The sequence below is a fragment of the Tachyglossus aculeatus genome, chromosome 5, assembly GCF_015852505.1.
Source record: "Tachyglossus aculeatus isolate mTacAcu1 chromosome 5, mTacAcu1.pri, whole genome shotgun sequence".
Lineage (NCBI taxonomy): Eukaryota > Metazoa > Chordata > Mammalia > Monotremata > Tachyglossidae > Tachyglossus > Tachyglossus aculeatus.
In genome coordinates, this window is record NC_052070.1 from 53902157 (window position 1) to 53924650 (window position 22494).

Consider the following 22494-nt stretch of genomic DNA (forward strand, 5'->3'; position numbering starts at 1 on the left):
CGCTTAACAAATACCATCATCATTATTATTTGTGAAACGGGGAGGGGCAAGCTCATTATCTGCCTCAGAGAGCTCGGGGCTGCGGGGAAAGTTTGTCAAACGCCAAAAGGCCCGGCCAACCCCGCGGGGGGACTCGAACACCTATGTATATTTGTACATATTTATTACTCTATTTTATTAATGAGGTGTATATAGCTATAATTCTATTTATCTATTTTGATGGGACTGACGCCTGTCTACTTGTTTTGTTGTCTGTCTGCCCCTTCTAAACTATGTGTCCCTTGTTGGGTAGGGACTGTCTCTATCTTGCCGAATTATACCTTCCAAGCGCTTAGTACAGTGCTCTGCACACAATAAGCGCTCCCTTTTTCCTCTGCTCCTCCTCCCCTCCCCACCGCCCCCACTCCCTCCCTCTGCCCTTCCCCCTTCCCCTCCCCACAGCACGTGTGTATATTTGTACATATTTATTACTCTATTTATTTTATTAATGATGTGCATATATCTATAATTCTATTTATCTATTTTGATGCTATCGACGCCTGTCTACTTGTTTTGTTGTCTGTCTTCCCCCTTCTAGACTGTGAGACGGTGGTTAGGTAGGGATTGTCTCTAACCTTGCCTAATTGTACTTTCCAAGCGCGCGCTTAGTACAGTGTTCTGCACACAGTAAGCGCTCAATAAATATGATTGAATGAATGAATGAATGTCTCTGTTGCCAAATTGTAATAATAATAATAATTATGGCATTTGTTAAGCGCTTACTATGTGCCAAGCACTGTTCTAAGCGCTGGGGGGGGATACAAGGTGATCAGGTCGTCCCGCGTGGGGCTCACAGTCTTAATCCCCATTTTCCAGATGAGGTAACTGAGGCACGGAGAAGTGAAGTGACTTGCCCAAAGTCACATAGCAGACAAGTGGTGGGGTTGGGATTAGAACCCATGACCACTGACTCTCATGCCTGTACTCTTTCCACTGAGCCACGCTGCCAATCGCTTAGTACGGTGCTCCGCACGCAGTAAGCACTCAATAAATACGAATGAATGAATGGATGGATGGATGGATAATAATAATAATAGCATTTGTTAAGCACTTACTATGTGTCGAGCACTGTTCTAAGAGCTGGGGGGGAATACAAGGTAATCAGGTTGTCCCACATGGGGCTCACAGTCTTCACCCCCATTTTCCAGATGTTGTCTGTCTCCCCCTTCCAGAGAGGCAGCGTGGCTCAGTGGAAAGAGCCCGGGCTTTGGAGTCAGAAGTCGTGGGTTCAAATCCCGGCTCCACCAATTGTCAGCTGTGTGACTTTGGACAAGTCACTTAACTTCTCTGCGCCTCAGTTCCCTCATCTGGAAAATGGGGATGAAGACTGTGAGCCCCCCGTGGGACAACCTGATCACCTTGTATCCCCCTCGAGTGCTTAGAACAGTGTTTTGCACATAGTAAGCGCTTAACAAATGCCACCACTATTTATAATTAATTAGTAATTAACAGTAATTAATTAATAATTAATTGATAATTAATAACTACTTAGGTAATTATTATTATTACCTTGTAACCTCTCCAGTGCTTAGAACAGTGCTTTGCACATAGTAAGCGCTTAATAAATGTGATCATTATTATTCTAGACGGTGAGCCCGTTGTTGGATAGGGACCGTCTCTAGATGCTGCCAACTTGTACTTCCCGAGCGCTTAGTCCAGCGCTCTGCACACAGTAAGCGCTCAATCAATACGATTGAATGAATGAATGTTGCCGACTTGTCCTTCCCAAGCGCTTAGTCCAGTGCTCCGCACACAGTAAGCGCTCAATCAATACGACTGAATGAATGAATGAATGTTGACGACTTGTACTTCCCAAACGCTTAGTCCAGTGCTCTGCACACAGTAAGCGCTCAATCAATACGATTGAATGAATGATTGAATGTTGCCGACTAGTTCCCTCATCTGTAAAATGGGTATGAAGACTGTGAGCCCCCCGTGGGACAACCTGATCACCTTGTATCCTCCCCAGTGCTTGGTACAGTGCTTTGCACATAGTAAGCGCTTAATAAATACCATCATTATCATTATTATTATTATTATGGATGGATGGATGAACGGACGGATGGATGAATGAATGAATGAATGAACGAGGAAGAACGAACGGACGGATGGATGGATGAATGAACGAACGAATGGACGGACGGACGGACGGACGAATGAATGAATGAATGAATGAACGAGGAAGAACGGACGGATGGATGGATGGATGGATGGATGGATGAATGAACGAACGGCTCAGTTGGGCCTCCAAGGTGCCTGTACTAAGCGCTTGGGAAGTACAAGTTTGCAACATATAGAGATTACACATATATTATCATAATGATAATGGATGGACGAATGAATGAACGAATGGTTCAGTTGGGCCTGCAAGGCACCTGTACTAAGTGCTTGGGAAGTACAAGTTTGCAACATATAGAGAATACACATATGCTATCATAATAATAATGGATGGATGAACGAATCGGTTGGGCCTTCAAGGCGCCTGTACTAAGTGCTTGGGAAGTACAAGTCTGCAACATACAGAGAATACACATATGTTATCATAATAATAATGGATGGGTGGATGGATGAATGAACGAACGAATGGATGGATGGATGGACGAATGAATGAACGAACGGTTCGGTTGGGCCTCCAAGGCGCCTGCACTAAGGCTTGGGAAGTACAAGTTTGCAACATATAGAGAATACGCATATATTATCATAATAATAATGAATGGGTGGATGGATGAATGAACGAATGAATGGATGGACGAATGAATGAACGAACGGTTCGGTTGGGCCTCCAAGGCGCCTGTACTAAGCACTTGGGAAGTACAAGTTTGCAACATATAGAGAATACACATATATTATAATAATAATAATGGATGGATGGATGAACGAACGGATGGATGGACGAATGAATGAACGAACGGTCCGGTTGGGCCTCCAAGGCACCTGTACTAAGGCTTGGGAAGTACAAGTTTGCAACATATAGAGAATACACATATATTATCATAATAATAGTGGATGGATGAATGAACAAAGAAACGGTTTGGTTGGGCCTCCAAGGCGCCTGTACTAAGGCTTGGGAAGTACAAGTTCGCAACATATAGAGAATACACATATATTATCATAATAATAGTGGATGTACGAATGGACGAAGGAACAGTTCGGTTGGGCCTCCAAGGCGCCTGTACTAAGGCTTGGGAAGTACAAGTTTGCAACATATAGAGAATACACATATATTATCATAATAATAGTGGATGGATGAATGAACGAAGGAACGGTTCGGTTGGGCCTCCAAGGCGCCTGTACTAAGGCCTGGGAAGTACAAGTTTGCAACATATAAAGAATACACATATATTATCATAATAATAGTGGATGGAAGAATGAACGAAGGAACGGTTTGGTTGGGCCTCCAAGGCGCCTGTACTAAGGCCTGGGAAGTACAAGTTTGCAACATATAGAGAACACACACATATTATAATAATAATGGATGGATGAATATAATAATAATAATGGATGGATGAACGAATGGACGGACGAATGAATGAACGAACGGTTCGGTTGGGCCTCCAAGGCGCCTGTACTAAGGCCTGGGAAGTACAAGTTTGCAACATATAGAGAACACACACATATTATAATAATAATGGATGGATGAATATAATAATAATAATGGATGGATGGACGGATGGGCGAATAAATGAATGAACGGTTCGGTTGGGCCTCCAAGGCGCCTGTACTGAGGCTTGGGAAGTACAAGCTTGCAACATATAGAGAATACACAATAATAATAATAATAATAATGGCATTTGTTAAGCGCTTACTATGTGCAAAGCCCTGTTCTAAGTGCTGGGTGGGGGATACAATGTGATCAAGTTGTCCCACGTGGGGCTCCCAGTCTTAATCCCCATGTTTACAGATGAGGGAACTGAGGCTCAGAGAAGTGAAGTGACTCGCCCAAGGTCACACAGCAGCCTGGTGGTGGAGTCGGGATTTGAACCCCTGACCCCTGACTCCAAAGCCCGTGCTCTTTCCACTGAGCCACGCTGTTTCTCTAATAATTATTCTCTAATAATAATAATAATAACAATAACAACAACAACAACAATTAATAATAATAATAACAGCAACAATAAATAATAATGATAATAATAACAATAAATAATAATAATAACAATAACAACAATAACAACAGCAACAACAAATAATAATAATAATGACAATAATAATAATAATAATAATGATAATAATAATGGATGGCTGGATGAATGAATAAATAATAATAATAATAATAACAATAACAACAACAACAATAACAATAAATAATAATAATAATAACAGCAACAATAAATAATAATGATAATAACAATAAATAATAATAATAACAATAACAACATCAACAATAAATAATGATAATAATGACAATAATAATAATAATAACAATAATGATAATAAGAATGGATGGCTGGACGAATAAATAAATAATAATAATAATAATAATAACAACAACACTAACAACAATAAATAATGATAATAATAATAACAGCAACAATAAATAATAATGATAATAATAACAATAAATAATAATAATAGCAATAATAACAATAACAACAGCAACAATAAATAATAATAATAATAATAATAATAATAATAATAATAATGGAAGGCTGGATGAATGAATAAATAAATAATAATAATAATAATAATAATAATAATAATGGAAGGCTGGATGAATGAATAAATAAATAATAATAATAATAATAATAACAACAATAAATAATAATAATAATAATAATAATAACAGCAACAATAAATAATAATGATAATCATAACAATAAATAATAATAATAATAATAACAGCAACAATAAATAATAATGATAATCATAACAATAAATAATAATAATAATAATAATAACAGCAACAATAAATAATAATGATAATCAGAACAATAAATAATAATAATAATAATAATAACAGCAACAATAAATAATAATAGCAATAACAATAATAACAATAATAATAATAGCAATAATAATAATAATAATAATGGATGGCTGGACGAATGAATACGTAATAATAATAATAATAACAATAATAACAACAACAACAATAACAACAGTAAATAATAATAATAATAATAATAACAGCAACAATAAATAATAATGATAATAATAGCAATAAATAATAATAATACTAATAATGATAATAATAATAACAGCAACAATAAACAATAATAACAATAACGATAATAATAATAATAATAATAATAGATGGCTGGACGAATGAATGAACGATCGGTCCAGTCGGGCCTCCAAGGCGCAGGCTCGGGAGGCGCCGGGAGGCCGGTCACTACGGGGAGCCGTGAAGGGCGGGCGGGCTTTACGACGGTGTCGCGCGGCGGCCGGGGCGGGGCTGGGCGGGCGGCGGGCGCGCTTGGCGGCGGGCGTTGGACACGGAGAGGGAGGAGGAGGAGGTGGTGGTGGTGGCGGCATTGGTGGGCAGTGTGTGTGTGCCAGGGTGGGGCGGTGCCATGCTGCTGACCGTGTACTGCGTGCGGAGGGACCTGTCCGAGCTCACCTTCTCCCTCCAGGTCGATGCCGACTTCGAGCTGCGCAACTTCCGCGCGCTTTGCGAGCTGGAGTCGGGCATCCCCGCCGCCGAGACCCAGGTCAGCCCGGGCGGGCCTGCCCACCTTGCCCACCCTGCCCACCCTGCCCCTTCCCCACGGCCCTCGCCCGCCTCTCTCCCTCCTGAGCCAAATGCCCATCTGGCACTTATTTATTTTTATTTTACTTGTCCCTATCTATTGATTTTATTTTGTTAGGATGTTTGGTTTTGTTCTCTGTCTCCCCCTTCTAGACTGTGAGCCCACTGGTGGGTAGGGACTGTCTCTGTATGTTGCCAACTTGGACTTCCCAAGCGCTTAGTCCAGTGTATGGTTGATGATGATGATCTGGAAAATGGGGATGGACGATACAAATGCTAGTAATAATGGCATTTATTAACCGCCACGGCCCTCGCCCACCTCTCTCCCTCCCTTCAAAGCCCTCCTGAGCCAAATGCCCATCTGGCATTTATTTATTTTTATTTTACTTGTACCTATCTATTCTATTGATTTTATTTTGTTAGGATGTTTGGTTTTGTTCTCTGTCTCCCCCTTCTAGACTGTGAGCCCACTGGTGGGTAGGGACTGCCCTCCTGAGCCAAATGCCCATCTGGCATTTATTCATTTATTTTACTTGTACCTATCTTATTTTGTTAGGATGTTTGGTTTTGTTCTCTGTCTCCCCCTTCTAGACTGTTAGCCCACTGCTGGGTAGGGACTGTCCTCCTGAGCCAAATGCCCATCTGGCATTTATTTGTTTATTTTACTTGTACCTATCTATTCTGTTGATTTTATTTTGCTACTATGTTTTGTTTTGTTCTCTGTCTCCCCCTTCTAGACTGTGAGCCCACTGGTGGGTAGCGACTGTCTCTCTATGTTGCCAGCTTGGACTTCCCAAGCGCTTAGTACAGTGCTCTGCAGATAGGAAGCGCTCAGTAAATACGATTGATGATGATGATCTGGAAAATGGGGATGGACAATACAAATGCTAATAATAATGGCATTTATTAAGCGCCACGGCCCTCGCCCACCTCTCTCCCTCCCTTCAAAGCCCTCCTGAGCCAAATGCCCATCTGGCATTTATTTATTTTTATTTTACTTGTACCTATCTATTCTATTGATTTTATTTTGTTAGTATGTTTGGTTTTGTTCTCTGTCTCCCCCTTCTAGACTCTGAGCCCACTGCTGGGTAGGGACTGCCCTCCTGAGCCAAATGCCCATCTGGCATTTATTCGTTTATTTTACTTGTACCTATCTTATTTTGTTAGGATGTTTGGTTTTGTTCTCTGTCTCCCCCTTCTAGACTGTTAGCCCACTGCTGGGTAGGGACTGTCTCTCTATGTTGCCAACTTGGACTTCCCAAGCGCTTAGTCCAGTGCTCTGCAGATAGGAAGAGCTCAGTAAATACGATTGATGATGATGATCTGGAAAATGGGGATGGACGATACAAATGCTAATAATAATGGCATTTATTAAGCGCCACGGCCCTCGCCCGCCTCTCTCCCTCCCTTCAAAGCCCTCCTGAGCCAAATGCCCATCTGGCATTTATTTATTTTTATTTTACTTGTACCTATCTATTCTATTGATTTTATTTTGTTAGGATGTTTGGTTTTGTTCTCTGTCTCCCCCTTCTAGACTGTGAGCCCACTGGTGGGTAGGGACTGCCCTCCTGAGCCAAATGCCCATCTGGCATTTATTCGTTTATTTTACTTGTACCTATCTTATTTTGTTAGGATGTTTGGTTTTGTTCTCTGTCTCCCCCTTCTAGACTGTTAGCCCACTGCTGGGTAGGGACTGTCCTCCTGAGCCAAATGCCCATCTGGCATTTATTTGTTTATTTTACTTGTACCTATCTATTCTATTGATTTTATTTTGTTAGTATGTTTGGTTTTGTTCTCTGCCTCCCCCTTCTAGACTCTGAGCCCACTGGTGGGTAGGGACTGCCCTCCTGAGCCAAATGCCCATCTGGCATTTATTTATTTTTATTTTACTTGTACCTATCTATTCTATTGATTTTATTTTGTTAGTATGTTTGGTTTTGTTCTCTGTCTCCCCCTTCTAGACTGTGAGCCCACTGCTGGGTAGGGACTGTCTCTCTATGTTGCCAACTTGGACTTCCCAAGCGCTTAGTCCAGTGCTCTGCAGATAGGAAGCGCTCAGTAAATACGATTGATGATGATGATCTGGAAAATGGGGATGGACAATACAAATGCTAATAATAATGGCATTTATTAAGCGCCACGGCCCTCGCCCGCCTTTCTCCCTCCCTGCAAAGCCCTCCTGAGCCAAATGCCCATCTGGCATTTATTTATTTATTTTACTTGTACCTGTCTATTCTATTGATTTTATTTTGTTAGTGTGTTTGGTTTTGTTCTCTGTCTCCCCCTTCTAGACTGTGAGCCCACTGCTGGGTAGGGACTGTCTCTGTATGTTGCCAATTTGTACTTCCCAAGCGCTTAGTACAGTGCTTTGCACATAGTAAGCGCTCAATAAATGCGATTGATGATGATGATGATGACTGTCTCTGTATGTTGCCAATTTGTACTTCCCAAGCGCTTAGTATAGTGCTCTGCACATAGTAAGCGCTCAGTAAATACGATTGATGACGATGATGATGACTGTCTCTGTATGTTGCCAATTTGTACTTCCCAAGCGCTTAGTATAGTGCTCTGCACATAGTGAGTGCTCAATCAATACGATTGATGATGATCTGGAAAATGGGGATGGACGATACAAATGCTAATAATCATGGCATTTATTAAGCGCCACGGCCCTCGCCCGCCTCTCTCCCCCCCTTCAAAGCCCTCCTGAGCCAAATGCCCATCTGGCATTTATTTATTTATTTTACTTGTACCTATCTATTCTATTGATTTTATTTTGTTACTATGTTTGTTTTGTTCTCTGTCTCCCCCTTTTAGACTGTGAGCCCACTGCTAGGTAGGGACTGTCTCTCTATGTTGCCAGCTTGGACTTCCCAAGCGCTTAGTACAGTGCTCTGCACACAGTAAGCGCTCATTAAATACGATTGGTGATGATGATCTGGAAAATGGGGATGGACAATACAAATGCTAATAATAATGGCATTTATTAAGCGCCACGGCCCTCGCCCGCCTCCCTCCCTCCCTGCAAAGCCCTCCTGAGCCAAATGCCCATCTGGCATTTATTTGTTTATTTTACTTGTACTTATCTATTCTATTGATTTTATTTTGTTAGTATGTTTGGTTTTGTTCTCTGCCTCCCCCTTCTAGACTGTGAGCCCACTGCTGGGTAGGGACCGTCTCTATATGTTGCCAACTTGGACTTCCCAAGCGCTTATTACAGTGCTCTGCAGATAGGAAGCGCTCAGTAAATACGATTGATGATGATGATCTGGAAAATGGGGATGGACAATACAAATGCTAATAATAATGGCATTTATTAAGCGCCATGGCCCTCGCCCGCCTCCCTCCCTCCCTGCAAAGCCCTCCTGAGCCAAATGCCCATCTGGCATTTATTTGTTTATTTTACTTGTACCTATCTATTCTATTGATTTTATTTTGTTAGTATGTTTGGTTTTGTTCTCTGTCTCCCCCTTCTAGACTGTGAGCCCACTGGTGGGTAGGGATTGCCCTCCTGAGCCAAATGCCCATCTGGCATTTATTTATTTTTATTTTACTTGTACCTATCTATTCTATTGATTTTATTTTGTTAGTATGTTTGGTTTTGTTCTCTGTCTCCCCCTTCTAGACTGTGAGCCCACTGGTGGGTAGGGACTGCCCTCCTGAGCCAAATGCCCATCTGGCATTTATTTGTTTTTATTTTACTTGTACCTATCTATTCTATTGATTTTATTTTGTTAGTATGTTTGGTTTTGTTCTCTGTCTCCCCCTTCTAGACTGTGAGCCCACTGCTGGGTAGGGACTGCCCTCCTGAGCCAAATGCCCATCTGGCATTTATTCATTTATTTTACTTGTACCTCTCTATTCTATTGATTTTATTTTGTTAGTATGTTTGGTTTTGTTCTCTGTCTCCCCCTTCTAGACTGTGAGCCCACTGGTGGGTAGGGACTGTCTCTGTATGTTGCCAATTTGTACTTCCCAAGCGCTTAGTACGGTGCTCTGCACATAGTGAGCGCTCAATCAATACGATTGATGATGATGATCTGGAAAATGGGGATGGACAACACAAATGCTAATAATAATGGCATTTATTAAGCGCCACGGCCCTCGCCCGCCTCTCTCCCTCCCTTCAAAGCCCTCCTGAGCCAAGTGCCCATCTGGAAAATGGGGATGGACAACACAGATACTAATAATAATGGCATTTATTAAGCGCTTACTACGTGCACAGCACTGTCTTAAGCGCTGGGGAGGGCACAGGGTGATCAGGTGGGCCCACGTGGGGCTCACAGTCTTCATCCCCATTTTAATACTAATGATGATGATGATGATGGCATTTATTAAGCGCTTACTATGCGCCCAGCACTGTCTTAAACGTTGGGGAGGGCCCAGGGTGATCAGGTGGTCCCACGTGGGGCTCACAGTCTTCATCCCCATTTTAATAATAATAATAATAATAATGATGATGATGATGATGGCGTTTATTAAGTGCTTACTATGTGCAAAGCACTGTCTTAAGCGTTGGGGAGGGCCCAAGGTGATCAGGTTGGCCCACGTGGGGCTCACAGTCTTCATCCCCATTTTAATATTAATAATAATGATGATGATGACATTTATTAAATGCTTACTATGCGCACAGCACTGTCTTAAGCGTTGGGGAGGGCCCAAGGTGATCAGTGGTCCCACGTGGGGCTCACAGTCTTCATCCCCATTTTAATAATAACGATGATGATGGCATTTATTAAGCGCTTACTATGCGCCCAGCACTGTCTTAAGCGTTGGGGAGGGCACAAGGTGATCAGGTGGGCCCACGTGGGGCTCACAGCCTTCATCCCCATTTTAATAACAATAATAATAATGGCGTTTATTAAGCGCTTACTATGTGCAAAGCACTGTCTTAAGCGTTGGGGAGGGTACAAAGTGATCAGGTCTCCCCGCGTGGGGTTCACAGTCTTCATCCCCATTTTAATAATAATAATAATGATGATGGCATTTATTAAGCGCTTACTACGTGCACAGCACTGTTCTAAGCGCTGGGGAGGGCCCAAGGTGATCAGGTGGTCCCACGTGGGGCTCACAGTCTTCAGCCCCATTTTAATAATAATAATAATGATGATGGCATTTATTAAGCGCTTACTATGTGCACAGCACTGTAGCGTGGCTCAGTGGAAAGAGCACGGGCTTTGGAGTCAGAGGTCATGGGTTCGAATCCTGACCCCGCCACATGTCTGCTGTGTGATCTTGGGCGAGTCACTTAACTTCTCTGGGCCTCAGTTACCTCATCTGGAAAATGGGGATTAAGACTGTGAGCCCCACGTGGGACAACCTGATCACCCTGTATCCTCCCCAGTGCTTAGAACAGTGCTTTGCACATAGTAAGCGCTTAATAAATGCCAATTATTATTATTATTAAGTGCTGGGGAGGGCCCAAGGTGATCAGGTTGGCCCACGTGGGGCTCACAGTCTTCATCCCCATTTTAATAATAATAATAATGATGATGATGGCATTTATTAAGCGCTTACTATGCGCACAGCACTGTCTTAAGCACTAGGGAGGGCCCAAGGTGATCAGGTTGGCCCACGTGGGACTTACAGTCTTCATCCCCATATTAATAATAATAATAATAATAATGATGATGGCATTTATTAAGCGCTTACTATGTGCACAGCACTGTCTTAAGCGCTGGGGAGGGCCCAAGGTGATCAGGTGGTCCCATGTGGGGCTCACAGTCTTCATCCCCATTTTAATAATAATAATAATAATAATGATGGCATTAAGCACTTGCTATGTGCAAAGCACTGTTCTAAGCGCTGGGGAGGGCACAAGGTGATCAGGTCGTCCCACGGGGGCTCACAGTCTTCATCCCCATTTTAATTATAATAATGATGATGGCATTTATTAAGCACTTACTATGTGCCTTCTAGACTGTGAGCCCGCTGTTGGGTAGGGACCGTCTCTAGATGTTGCCGACTTGTACTTCCCAAGCGCTTAGTACAGTGCTCTGCACACAGTACGCGCTCAATAAATACAATTGAGTGAATGAATCTAGCTTTACTTCTATTTATTCTGATGACACCTGTCCACATGTTTTGTTTTGTTGTCTTTCTCCCTCTTGTAGACTGTGAGCCCACTGTGGGGTAGGGACCGTCTCTATATGTTGCCAACTTGTCCTTCCCAAGCGCTTAGTACAGTGCTCTACGCACAGTAAGCGCTCAGTAAATATGAATGAATGAATGAATGATCTGTACAGATTTAGCACTCTATTTTATTAGTGATGTTCATGTAGCTATAATTCCATCTATTCCTTCCTTGTACAAGGAATTTATACCTTGTACATATTTACTATTCTGTTAATTTTGTTAATGATGTGCATATGGCGTGAGCCCACTGTTGGGTAGGGACTGTCTCTATGCCAACTTGTACTTCCCAAGCGCTTAGTACAGTGCTCTGCACACAGTAAGCGCTCAGTAAATACGATTGATTGATTGATTTAATTCTATTTGTTCTGACGATTTTGACACCTGTCCACGTGTTTTGTTTTGGTGTCTGTCTCCCCCTTCTAGACTGTGACCCCGTTGGTGGGTAGGGATTGTCTGTATCTGTTGTTGATTTGTACTTCCCAAGCACTTAGTACAGTGCGCTTTACACAGTAAGCACTCAATAAATACGATTGAATGAATGAATCTATAATTCTATTATTTTATGTTGAGGGCATTGATGCCTATCTACTTGTTTTGTGTTGTTGTCCATCTCCCCCCTTCTAGACTGTGACCCCGTTGTTGGGTAGGGATTGTCTCTATCTGTTGACGATTTGTACTTCCCAAGCGCTTAGTACAGTGCGCTGCACACAGTAAGCCCTCAGTAAATACAATTGAATGAGTGGATCTATAATTCTATTATTTATGTTGATGGCATTGATGCCTGTCTACTTGTTTTGTGTTGTTGTTTGTCTCCCCCCTCCTAGACTGTGACCCCGTTGTTGGGTAGGGATTGTCTCTGTTGCTGTTTTGTACTTCCCAAGCGCCTAGTCCAGTGCTCGGCACATAGTAAGCACCAAACCAATACGATTGAATGAATGAATCTATAATTCTATTATTTACGTTGATGGTATTGATTCCTGTCTACTTGTTTTGTTGTCTGTCCCCCCCGCCAGACTGTGAGCCCGTTGTTGGGTAGGGACCGTCTGTATATGTTGCCAATTTGCACTTCCCAAGCGCTTAGTACAGTGCTCTCCAAGAGCTTAGTACAGTGCTCTGCACACAGTAAGCGCTCAATAAATACGAATGAATGAATGACCCGGGGACGGGACCCACCCACCCCCCCGCAGCCTCCCCCATCCCACCCCCTCAGGAATAGGACCTGCCCTGACTTCCTTCCCTCATAATAATAATAATCATCATCATCATCATCATAGTATTTCTTAAGCGCTTACTATATCTGCTGCGTCTTCTCTGTGCCTCAGTTCCCTCATCTGTAAAATGGGGATTAAGATTGTGAGCCCCACCTGCGACAACTTGATTACCTTGGATCTCCCCCAGTGCTTAGAACAGTGCATGGCACATAGCAAGCACTAAACAAATGCCATCAGTATTATTATTATTATCATTATTATTAATGTTGTTATGTTGTCAAGCACTGTTCCCTCATCTGTAAAATGGGGATTAAGATTGTGAGCCCCACCTGCGACAACTTGATTACCTTGGATCTCCCCCAGTGCTTAGAACAGTGCATGGCACATAGTAAGCACTAAACAAATGCCATCAGTATTATTATTATTATCATTATTATTATTATTATTAATGTTATTATGTTGTCAAGCCCTGTTCCCTCATCTGTAAAATGGGGATTAAGATTGTGAGCCCCACCTGCGACAACTTGATTACCTTGGATCTCCCCCAGTGCTTAGAACGTGCTTGGCACATAGTAAACACTAAACAAATGCCATCAGTATTATTATTATTATCATTATTATTATTATTATTATTAATGTTATTATGTTGTCAAGCACTGTTCCCTCATCTGTAAAATGGGGATTAAGATTGTGAGCCCCACCTGTGACAACTTGATTACCTTGGATCTCCCCCAGTGCTAAGAACAGTGCATGGCACATAGTAAGCACTAAACAAATGCCATCAGTATTATTATTATTATCATTATTATTATTATTAATGTTATTATGTTGTCAAGCACTGTTCTAAGCGCAGAAGTGGATCCAGGCAAATGGGGTTGGACACAGTGTCCCTGTCCCCCATGAGGCTCACAATCTCAATCCCTCAGTCAAGGGAACTGAGGCCCAGTGAAGTGACTTGCCCAAGGTCACACAGCAGACAGCACCTGTGCAAATTTGTACGTATTTATTACTCTATTTTATTAATGATGTATATATCTATCTATAATTCTGTTTATAATAATAATAATGGCATTTATTAAGCGCTTACTCTGTGCAAAGCACTGTTCTAAGCTCTGGGGAGGTCACGAGGTGATCAGGTGGTCCCATGGGGGGCTCACAGTCTTAATCCCCATTTTCCAGACGAGGGAACTGAGGCACTGAGACGTTAAGTGACTTGCCCAAAGTCACGCAGCTGACAACTGGTGGAGCCGAGATTTGAACCCATGACCTCTGGCTCCAAAGCCCGGGCTCTTTCCACTGGGCCACGCTGCTTCTCCTGTTTATGTCGATGGTATTGATGCCTGTCTACTTGTTTTGACGTCTGTCTCCCCCTTCTTGACTGTGAGCCCATTGTTGGGTAGAGACTGTCTATCTGTTGCCGAATTGTCCATTCATTCAATTGTATTTATTGAGCACTTACTGTGTGCAGAGCACTGTACTAAGCGCTTGGGAAGTCCAAGTTGGCGACATATAGAGACGGTCCCTACCCAACAGTGGGCTCACAGTCTAGAAGGGGGAGGCAGAGAACAAAACAAAACATATTAACAAAATAAAATAAATAGAATAAATATGTACAAATAAAATAAACGGAGTAATAAATACATACAAACATATATACATATATAATGGTTCAACAAAGGCTGCTGTCATGAAGGCTGACTATAAATTCATTCATTCAATCATTTATTGAGCACTTACTGTCCAAGCGCTTAGTACAGTGTTCTGCCCACAGTAAGCGCTCAGTAAATACAACTGAATGAATGAACAAGTGGTGGAGTCGGGATTAGAACCCGTGACCTCCGGACCTCCAGGCCCGTGCTCTATCCACTAGGCCACGCTGCTTCTCGAAGCGCTTAGTCCAGTGCTCTGCACACCGTAAGTGTTCAATAAATACAATTGAATGAAGAGATAGTGTCCTGTCTCTCAAGCTCCCCCAGACCTCGACAGAAGGGGGTGTCCACCTGCCTGTCCGGGGGTGGGAGTGGGGAGGACGCCTCCCATGGTCCCCTCAGACCGGGATGGAAATGGGGAACATCTGGGCCCACCAGGGAGGTTGGTGCTCGGGGCTTCTGGCAAATTGCAGCTGTAACGACTACCTTAATCATAATCATAATTATGGCATTTTTGGCAAGCGATTACAAGGTGCCAAGCACCGTTCTAAAAGCGCTGGGGTAATCATAATAATAATAATGATGTGTTTGTTAAGCGCTTACCATGTGCCATGCACTGTTCTAAACGCTGGGGTAGATACAAGATAATCAGGTTGCCCCATGTGGGGCTCGCCGTCTTAATCCCCACTTTCCAGATGAGGTAACGGAGGCCCAGAGAAGTGAAGTGACTTCCCCAAAGTCACGCAGCTGACAAGTGGCGGAGCCAGGATTAGAACCCATGACCTCCGACTCCCAAGCCTGTGCTCTTCTAGACTGTGAGCCCACTGTTGGGTAGGGACTGTCTCTATATGTTGCCAACTTGTAGTTCCCAAGCGCTTAGTCCAGTGCTCTGCACACAGTAAACGCTCAATAAATACGATTGATTGATTGATTTCCATTAAGCCATGCTGCTTTGCGTGGCTGGATAGATATAAGAGAATCAAGTTGTCCCAGACTGTGAGCCCGTTGGTGGGTAGGGACCGTCTCTAGATGTTGCCAACTTGTACTTCCCAAGCGCTTAGTACAGTGCTCTGCACACAGTAAGTGCTCAATAAATACGATTGAATGAATGAATGTGAGGCTCGCCATCTTCATTCCCGTTTTACAGACAAGGGGGCTGCGGCACAGGGAAGTTCAGTGGCTTGCCCAAGGTCACACGGTAGACAAGTGGCGGAGCCGGCATTAGAACCCACATCCTCTGACTCCCAAGCCCCGGCTCTTGCCACTGAGCCACGCTGCTTCTCTGCATTATTGTTATATCGTATTCTCCCAAGTGCTTAGTACAGTGCTTTGCACACAGTAAGTGCTCAGTAAATAATAATAATAATGGTATTTCTTAAGCACTTACTATGTGCAAAGCACTGTTCTAAGCGCTGGGGAGGTTACAAGGTGATCAGGTTGTCCCACGGGGGGCTCACAGTCTTCAGCCCCATTTTACAGATGAGGGAACTGAGGCACGGGGAAGTTAAGTGACTTGCCCAAAGTCACGCAGCTGACAGTTGGCCGAGCAATTATTAGGCACGTACGGCCTTTGCAGATGTCCGGGTCCAGTGCAGCCGCCGGCCCACTTTCTCCCTCCCCTGGATTCTGATCCCGGGCCCTTCATTCAGTCGTATTTATTAAGCGCTTACTGTGTGCAGAGCAGTGTACTAAGCGCTTGGGAAAGTCCAGTACAGCAGTAAGGAGTGACAGTCCCTGCCCACGACAGGCCCACAGTCCGGAGGGTCCTGGATCCTATGACTCAGATCCAGGTTCCCCGGGTTCGGGCGTCCCCGCTTCCCAACCAGAAATACCAGTTTGGATCTCCCAGATACTGGGTTTTCATCACTGGTTTGTAGCAGGAAGCAGCCTGGAGAGATCTGATTTACTTAAAGAAAACAACCCGATCCGTCCGTTTTAGTTTGAGGGTGTAAGTAGCGCCCAACTGCCTTGCTTCTCCATTCTCGGTTCAGGTCATTAAAACATAAGCGCAAAAATCCACTCACTGAAAACGTATTGTTTTTCCTAATCGGATGAATGTTTATGGCTCGGGAGATTAATCCTGGTCAATTCTTCAGATCCCATTTCTGTTGCGTAGGGCACAGGACAGAGTTTTTGCTGTAATTCAGGCTTCGTTGCAACTACCCTTGATACTAAGTAGGGGATAACGTCTCCGCTTGGTCGCCCAGGATTGGTTGAATGTTGCTGTGTAGGTTTGCTTTTAAATTTAATTAGTCAATCGTTCATGCTCTTTCAGTCCTGCTCTCCAGCCCTCCTACCCCCAATGAGGTTCAGTACTCTTCACCTTATTGCAGTATTTTACATTAAGCATATTTAGACCTAGGAATGCCAAATCAGGACGGGCAACGTTCCTGCAGTCTTTTCCCACCAATTTTATTTGCCTTCTTTCGTTTGTATCTGTGCTTCCACTCGGGCAACCTGTTGTGTGTGTGCAACTTGTTTCTGCTTGTTACTCATTAGATTGTCAACTCTTTGAGAGCAAGCCCCATGCATTTTACTTCTTGTCGCGTGTCTGCAAGTGCCTAGTATAGTGCCGTGCACGCTGTAGGTGTTCAGTAAATACAGATGATGTCCCGAAATCGTGACCTGGAAGGTGAGGGGTACTCCTCAGGACCTGCCCTGGTAGCTTCATTCCGGACGATGAGCTGTATTTCAGCATAGAAGCAGTTGCATTTAAACAAAGATCCATTCGTCATCATCGTCAGTGGTACTTACTAAGCACCTATTGAGAGCAAAGCACTGTACTGAGTGCTTGGGAAGGCAAAAAATCAGGCAAAAACTCCTCACTCTCGGCTTCAAGGCTCTCCATCACCTCCTACCTCACCTCCCTTCCTTTCTTCTCCAGCCCAGCCCGCACCCTCCGCTCCTCTGCCGCTAACCTCCTCACTGGGCCTCGTTCATTCATTCATTCATTCATTCATTCATTCATTCATTCATTCATTCATTCAGTCGTATTGAGCGCTTACTGTGTGCAGAGCACTGTACTAAGCGCTCTCCTGTCCCACCGTTGACCCCCGGCCCACGTCCTCCCTCTGGCCTGGAATGCCCTCCCTCCGCACATCTGCCAAGCTAGCTCTTTTCCTCCCTTCAAAGCCCTACTGAGAGCTCACCTCCTCCAGGAGGCCTTCCCAGACTGAACTCCCTCCTTCCTCTCCCCCTCCTCCCCCCTCCACTCCCCCATCTTACCTCCTACCCTTCCCCATAGCACCTGTATATATGTATATATGTTTGTACATATTTATTACTCTATTTTACTTGTACATATTTACTATTCTATTTATTTTATTTTGTTAATATGTTTTGTTTTGTTGTCTGTCTCCCCCTTCTAGACTGTGAGCCCACTGTTGGGTAGGGACCGTCTCTATATGTTGCCAACTTGTACTTCCCAAGCGCTTAGTACAGTGCTCTGCACACAGTAAATGCTCAATAAATACGATTGAATGAATGAATGCAGAAGGAGGAAAACCCACAATCACTGGCATCCAGGAGTTTACAATCTAATGGGGTGGGCAGACAAAAATTATCTGCAAATAGTGGAGCAGGTGGAAAAAAGAAGGAGATAGCAGGAAGTTATATAAATATATTGGAATGAAAATAACTGAAGAAGCAATTGGATGTACAGATAAAATATGCATAATGGACCTAAATACAGAGGATATAAATGAATTGTATTAGTGCTAAGGATAGTGTAGGGTTAATAGGACTAGGATGTTGAGAATTTCCTTTTCTCCTTGCAGACAATGTGAAATTGTCCCAGAAGTTAAACATTTTATGTCCTGAATGATAGTCAGCACATGTCAGTATGCAGTTCAAAAGGCAACACTATATTTTCCTGCTGGAAAGACTTTCGCACCTTGCCGAGAACTTGCTCATATTACAGGATTTATTCAGAATCCCAAAGACTAAAATGGATGCCCAATTTATCTTGGACAACAAGGAAACCAATTAATGGTAGATTGCCACTCCTGAATCTTTGCACATAGCACCAGACCTACTATGCTTTGTTAGAAACTAATCCAGAAAATTCAAGTATCTGCACATATCAATCTAATTGAGATTTGGTAGACTGGGAGAAACATTACTGTAAGTTTCCACCTATGGGGAATTTTCTCATATGGTGTGCAGCAATGGCTACATATTTCACAATGAGCTAGTGGCTCGTTGTCCAATTTTTAGATTATACAAGCTCTCTTCTCTCCATTACTTGTTGTTTTTTTCACTTCTCAAGAGCACTTCCTGTGGAAGTTAGCCAGAGAAATAAAAAACTCAAATATAAAAAAACTCAAATCAGCTGGTTGTGCATCTTGTGTATGTTGTATCTTGGTAAAAGATTTGGTGGGAAAGGAGCTACCAATTAATGGCTAAAGTGAAATAGAGTATTATTTGTAGATTTCAATTTCCAGGGCCCTTCTGCTCTCCATTGCCACATAAAAGTCCAGAATTGGCATTCATTCATTCAGTCAGTCGTATTTATTGAGCGCTTACTGTGTGCAGAGCACTGTACTAAGCACTTGGGAATACAATTTGGCAACATACGGAGATGGTCCCTCCCCAACAACGGGCTCACAGTCTAGAGGGGGAGACAGACAACAAAACAAAACATGTGGACAGGTGTCAAGTCGTCAGAACAAATAGAATTAAAGCTAAATGCACATCATTAACAAGATAAATAGAATAGTAAATATGTACGAGTAAAATAAATAGAGTAATAAATCTGTACAAACATATATACAGGTGCATATTTTGGCAGGACCAAAATATGAATGAAATTAATATAGGAAGATAGGTGTAACCAGGGCAAAAGATATTTAAAAATTCAGCATTATTTTAGTGAAGAGGTGTGGCAGTTCAGTAAGTGGACTAGGGTGACTGGAAGCTCCTCCTCTTAGACTGGAAGCTCCTTGTGGGCTGGGAACATAACTACCGACTCTGTTGTACTCTCCCTAGCGCTTAGTACAGTGCTCTGCACACAATAAACCCATAATAAATTCCATTGATCCTGGAGCAGAGCATCTTGGCAAAGGCAAATTAATACGTGGAAATACAGGTATTCCTAGGGATTGAAACCTATGTTGCACATCTAGCCATACCCATCTCGTGTTTTTCAAAGAGTTCTGTTGACATCCTTGTAACCTGACAACACTGCCTCTATTTTAAGCCGTCGGGTGGTCATTTTTCATTTGCATTGCCCCATCAATCAGGACCTTTCCCTGTCCCAGACACTGAGTCACTTCCCTTCTTTAAATCATAATCGTAAACAACATTTGGTGGGGTATTTTTTTTTTACCCACCCATCTCTTTCCTTTTCCCTTTTCATGTACTACTCATCTTCTCCTCCCATTACCTCTGAGTTCTTCCTCATTACTCACCTTCCCCACCCCCCATATCTGCCTCCTACTTTCTCTGCACCTTAAGGCCCCCTCCCACTTGCCTTCCCCCCCTCCTTCCTCCCACTCACTCTTACTTCATCTTTACAAGAATTTCTTTCTGCAGGTAGTTACATTTGACCCCTTTAAAAGTCACCTTTTCCCTTTTAGATGGAATTTTCCTTTGGACTCGAAAAAGCGCCGCATATTGTGACCAGATTACTCCTTATTTTGTAACGGAATTGGTAACAGAATTTAGATTTTATGGCAGCCACTGTATAGGGCATGTTACCAAATTTAGAAAAGAACTTGTCTTCCACTTGTACATGTGATCTAGGGTGGTAGTTCCAGCTTTTGATTGCAGTGTGGGCCTGGAAATCAGTCTTCAGTTTTGGGGGTTGTTTTTTTTTTTTAAATGGTATTTGTTAGGTGCTTACTATGTGCCAGACACTTTGCTAAGCCCTGGGATAGAGACTCAATGATCAGGTTGGACACACAGGCCATGTCCCACATGGGACTCACAGTCTTGATCCTCATTTTGCGGTTGAGGTAACTGAGGCACAGAGAAGTGAAGTGGCTTGTCCAAGGTCACACAGCAGACAAGCAGCAGAGCAGGGATTAGAACCCAGGTTATCCGACTGCCAATAATAATAATGATAATAATAATGATGATGGCATTTATTAAGCGCTTACTATGTGCAAAGCACTGTTCTAAGCGCTGGGCAGGTTACAAGGTGATCAGGTTGTCCCACGTGGGGCTCACAGTCTTAATCCCCATTTTACAGATGAGGTAACTCAGGCCCAGAGAAGTGAAGTGACGTGCCCAAAGTCACACAGCTGACAATTGGTGGAGCCGGGATTCGAACCCAGGACCTCTGACTCCAAAGTCTGTGCTCTTTCCACTGAGCCACGCTGCTTCTCTAGCCAAGCCCGTACTCTTTCCACTAGGCCACACTGCTTCAGTTCCCTTTGCTGCTTCACCTCGTCACCAACTTGTTAGTTAATAATAGTAATGATGGCATTTATTAAGTGCTTACTGTGTGCAAAGCACTGTTCTAAGCGCTGAGAAAGCTACAAGGTGATCAGGTTGTCCTGCGGGGGGCTCAGTCAATCCCCATTTTACAGATGAGGTAACTGAGGCACAGAGAAGTAAGTGATTTGCCCAAAGTTTCACAGCTGACAATTGGCAGAACTGGGATTTGAACCCATGACCACTGACTCCAAAGCCCGTGCTCTTTCCACTGAGCCACGCTGCCTCTCCGATGTTAGTTGAACCTCAGGCAATTGCCGTAACTTCACCTTGCCCTGGGATCGTTTCCCAATCTCTTAAAACATCTAGGTGTCATGAGGTGTAATAATAATAAATGTGGCATTTATTAAGCGCTTACTATGTGCAAAGCACTGTTCTAGGTGTATTGAATGCTGATCCTTTAAGATCCTCAGGTGAAAAGGCATATTAAAGACAAATTTTAAGCAACTCTGTCGCTTCAAGAAGGTGAAGCTGCAGCTCAGTCTCCTTTGTGAAAATGCTTCTTCAAATAAGGGATTTGAACACGTGTCAAGTCCTGACATTAAATCACATTTCTAACTGAAATCCACTGTTCAGCTGAAAAATTATGCCCATTATTTCAAAGTTTTCTAGTCTGTGCTGGGAAAATAATTAGACCAGTGAAACGTACTAAAGCACTGTGATGTTTTGATTCTTTTATCGTACTTGTTTCAGAATTTTCATATCCCAGGCCAATGAAATTTCCACGTGGAATGGGATGCTTTAAGACCTCTGCTAAATTCAGGTTGTCTTCAGGAGCAGAAGAATAATCATATCATTATTTTAAAGGTTTTAGAATTTGATTAGCTAGGTTATTTTTGCATGTTGATTACAGATTCAGATTTGCTCTCCGGGGTGCCTCCCCTGGAGTAAATGCTACCAACTTGTACCAGTTTTGTAGATTAATATCTCTGTTGTCATTGTGGGCAGGGAACGTGTCTGCCAACTCAGTTGCATTGTGTTCTTCCCAAGTGCTTAGTACAGTGCTCTGCAGTTATTTAAGCGCTCAGTAAATACCGCTGATGGTGATGCTCTCTCAGCTTCTTGCGAATGTTCTTACCAGGGGTATAGCTTGAATTTTGAACATTCCCATCCCTAAGGTAAGGTCTATCCTTTCATCAAAAGCTGAAGACTTGAACGTGGAGAGCCATCCCCATTAGGTACAATTGTTCTGTGCAGCAGTGGTGTAAAACTACAGATTTAATGCGTATATTCAGTTAGATGACCACTGTCTCATCTTCATAGCCCTTTTTATTTCCTCCTCTTAGCTGCAATTTATTTTGTTCGTTGCCCCGGTTTGAATGTAAGCTCCTCGAGG

The 22494-nt window shown here is 43.0% G+C and overlaps 1 protein-coding gene across 2 annotated transcripts in view; it reads left to right on the top strand.

The window, feature by feature from the left end:
* Positions 1 to 5512: 5512 nt before the first annotated feature.
* The window catches only part of LOC119928242 (protein DDI1 homolog 2), a 43251-nt gene continuing 26269 nt past the window's right edge, over positions 5513 to 22494 (top strand). For both annotated transcript variants that reach the window (XM_038746334.1, XM_038746333.1), the window contains exon 1: positions 5513 to 5690. In XM_038746334.1, coding sequence (XP_038602262.1) covers positions 5553 to 5690 — 138 coding nt within the window. In that variant the 5' untranslated portion in view covers positions 5513 to 5552. The remainder of the gene's footprint in view (positions 5691 to 22494) is intronic.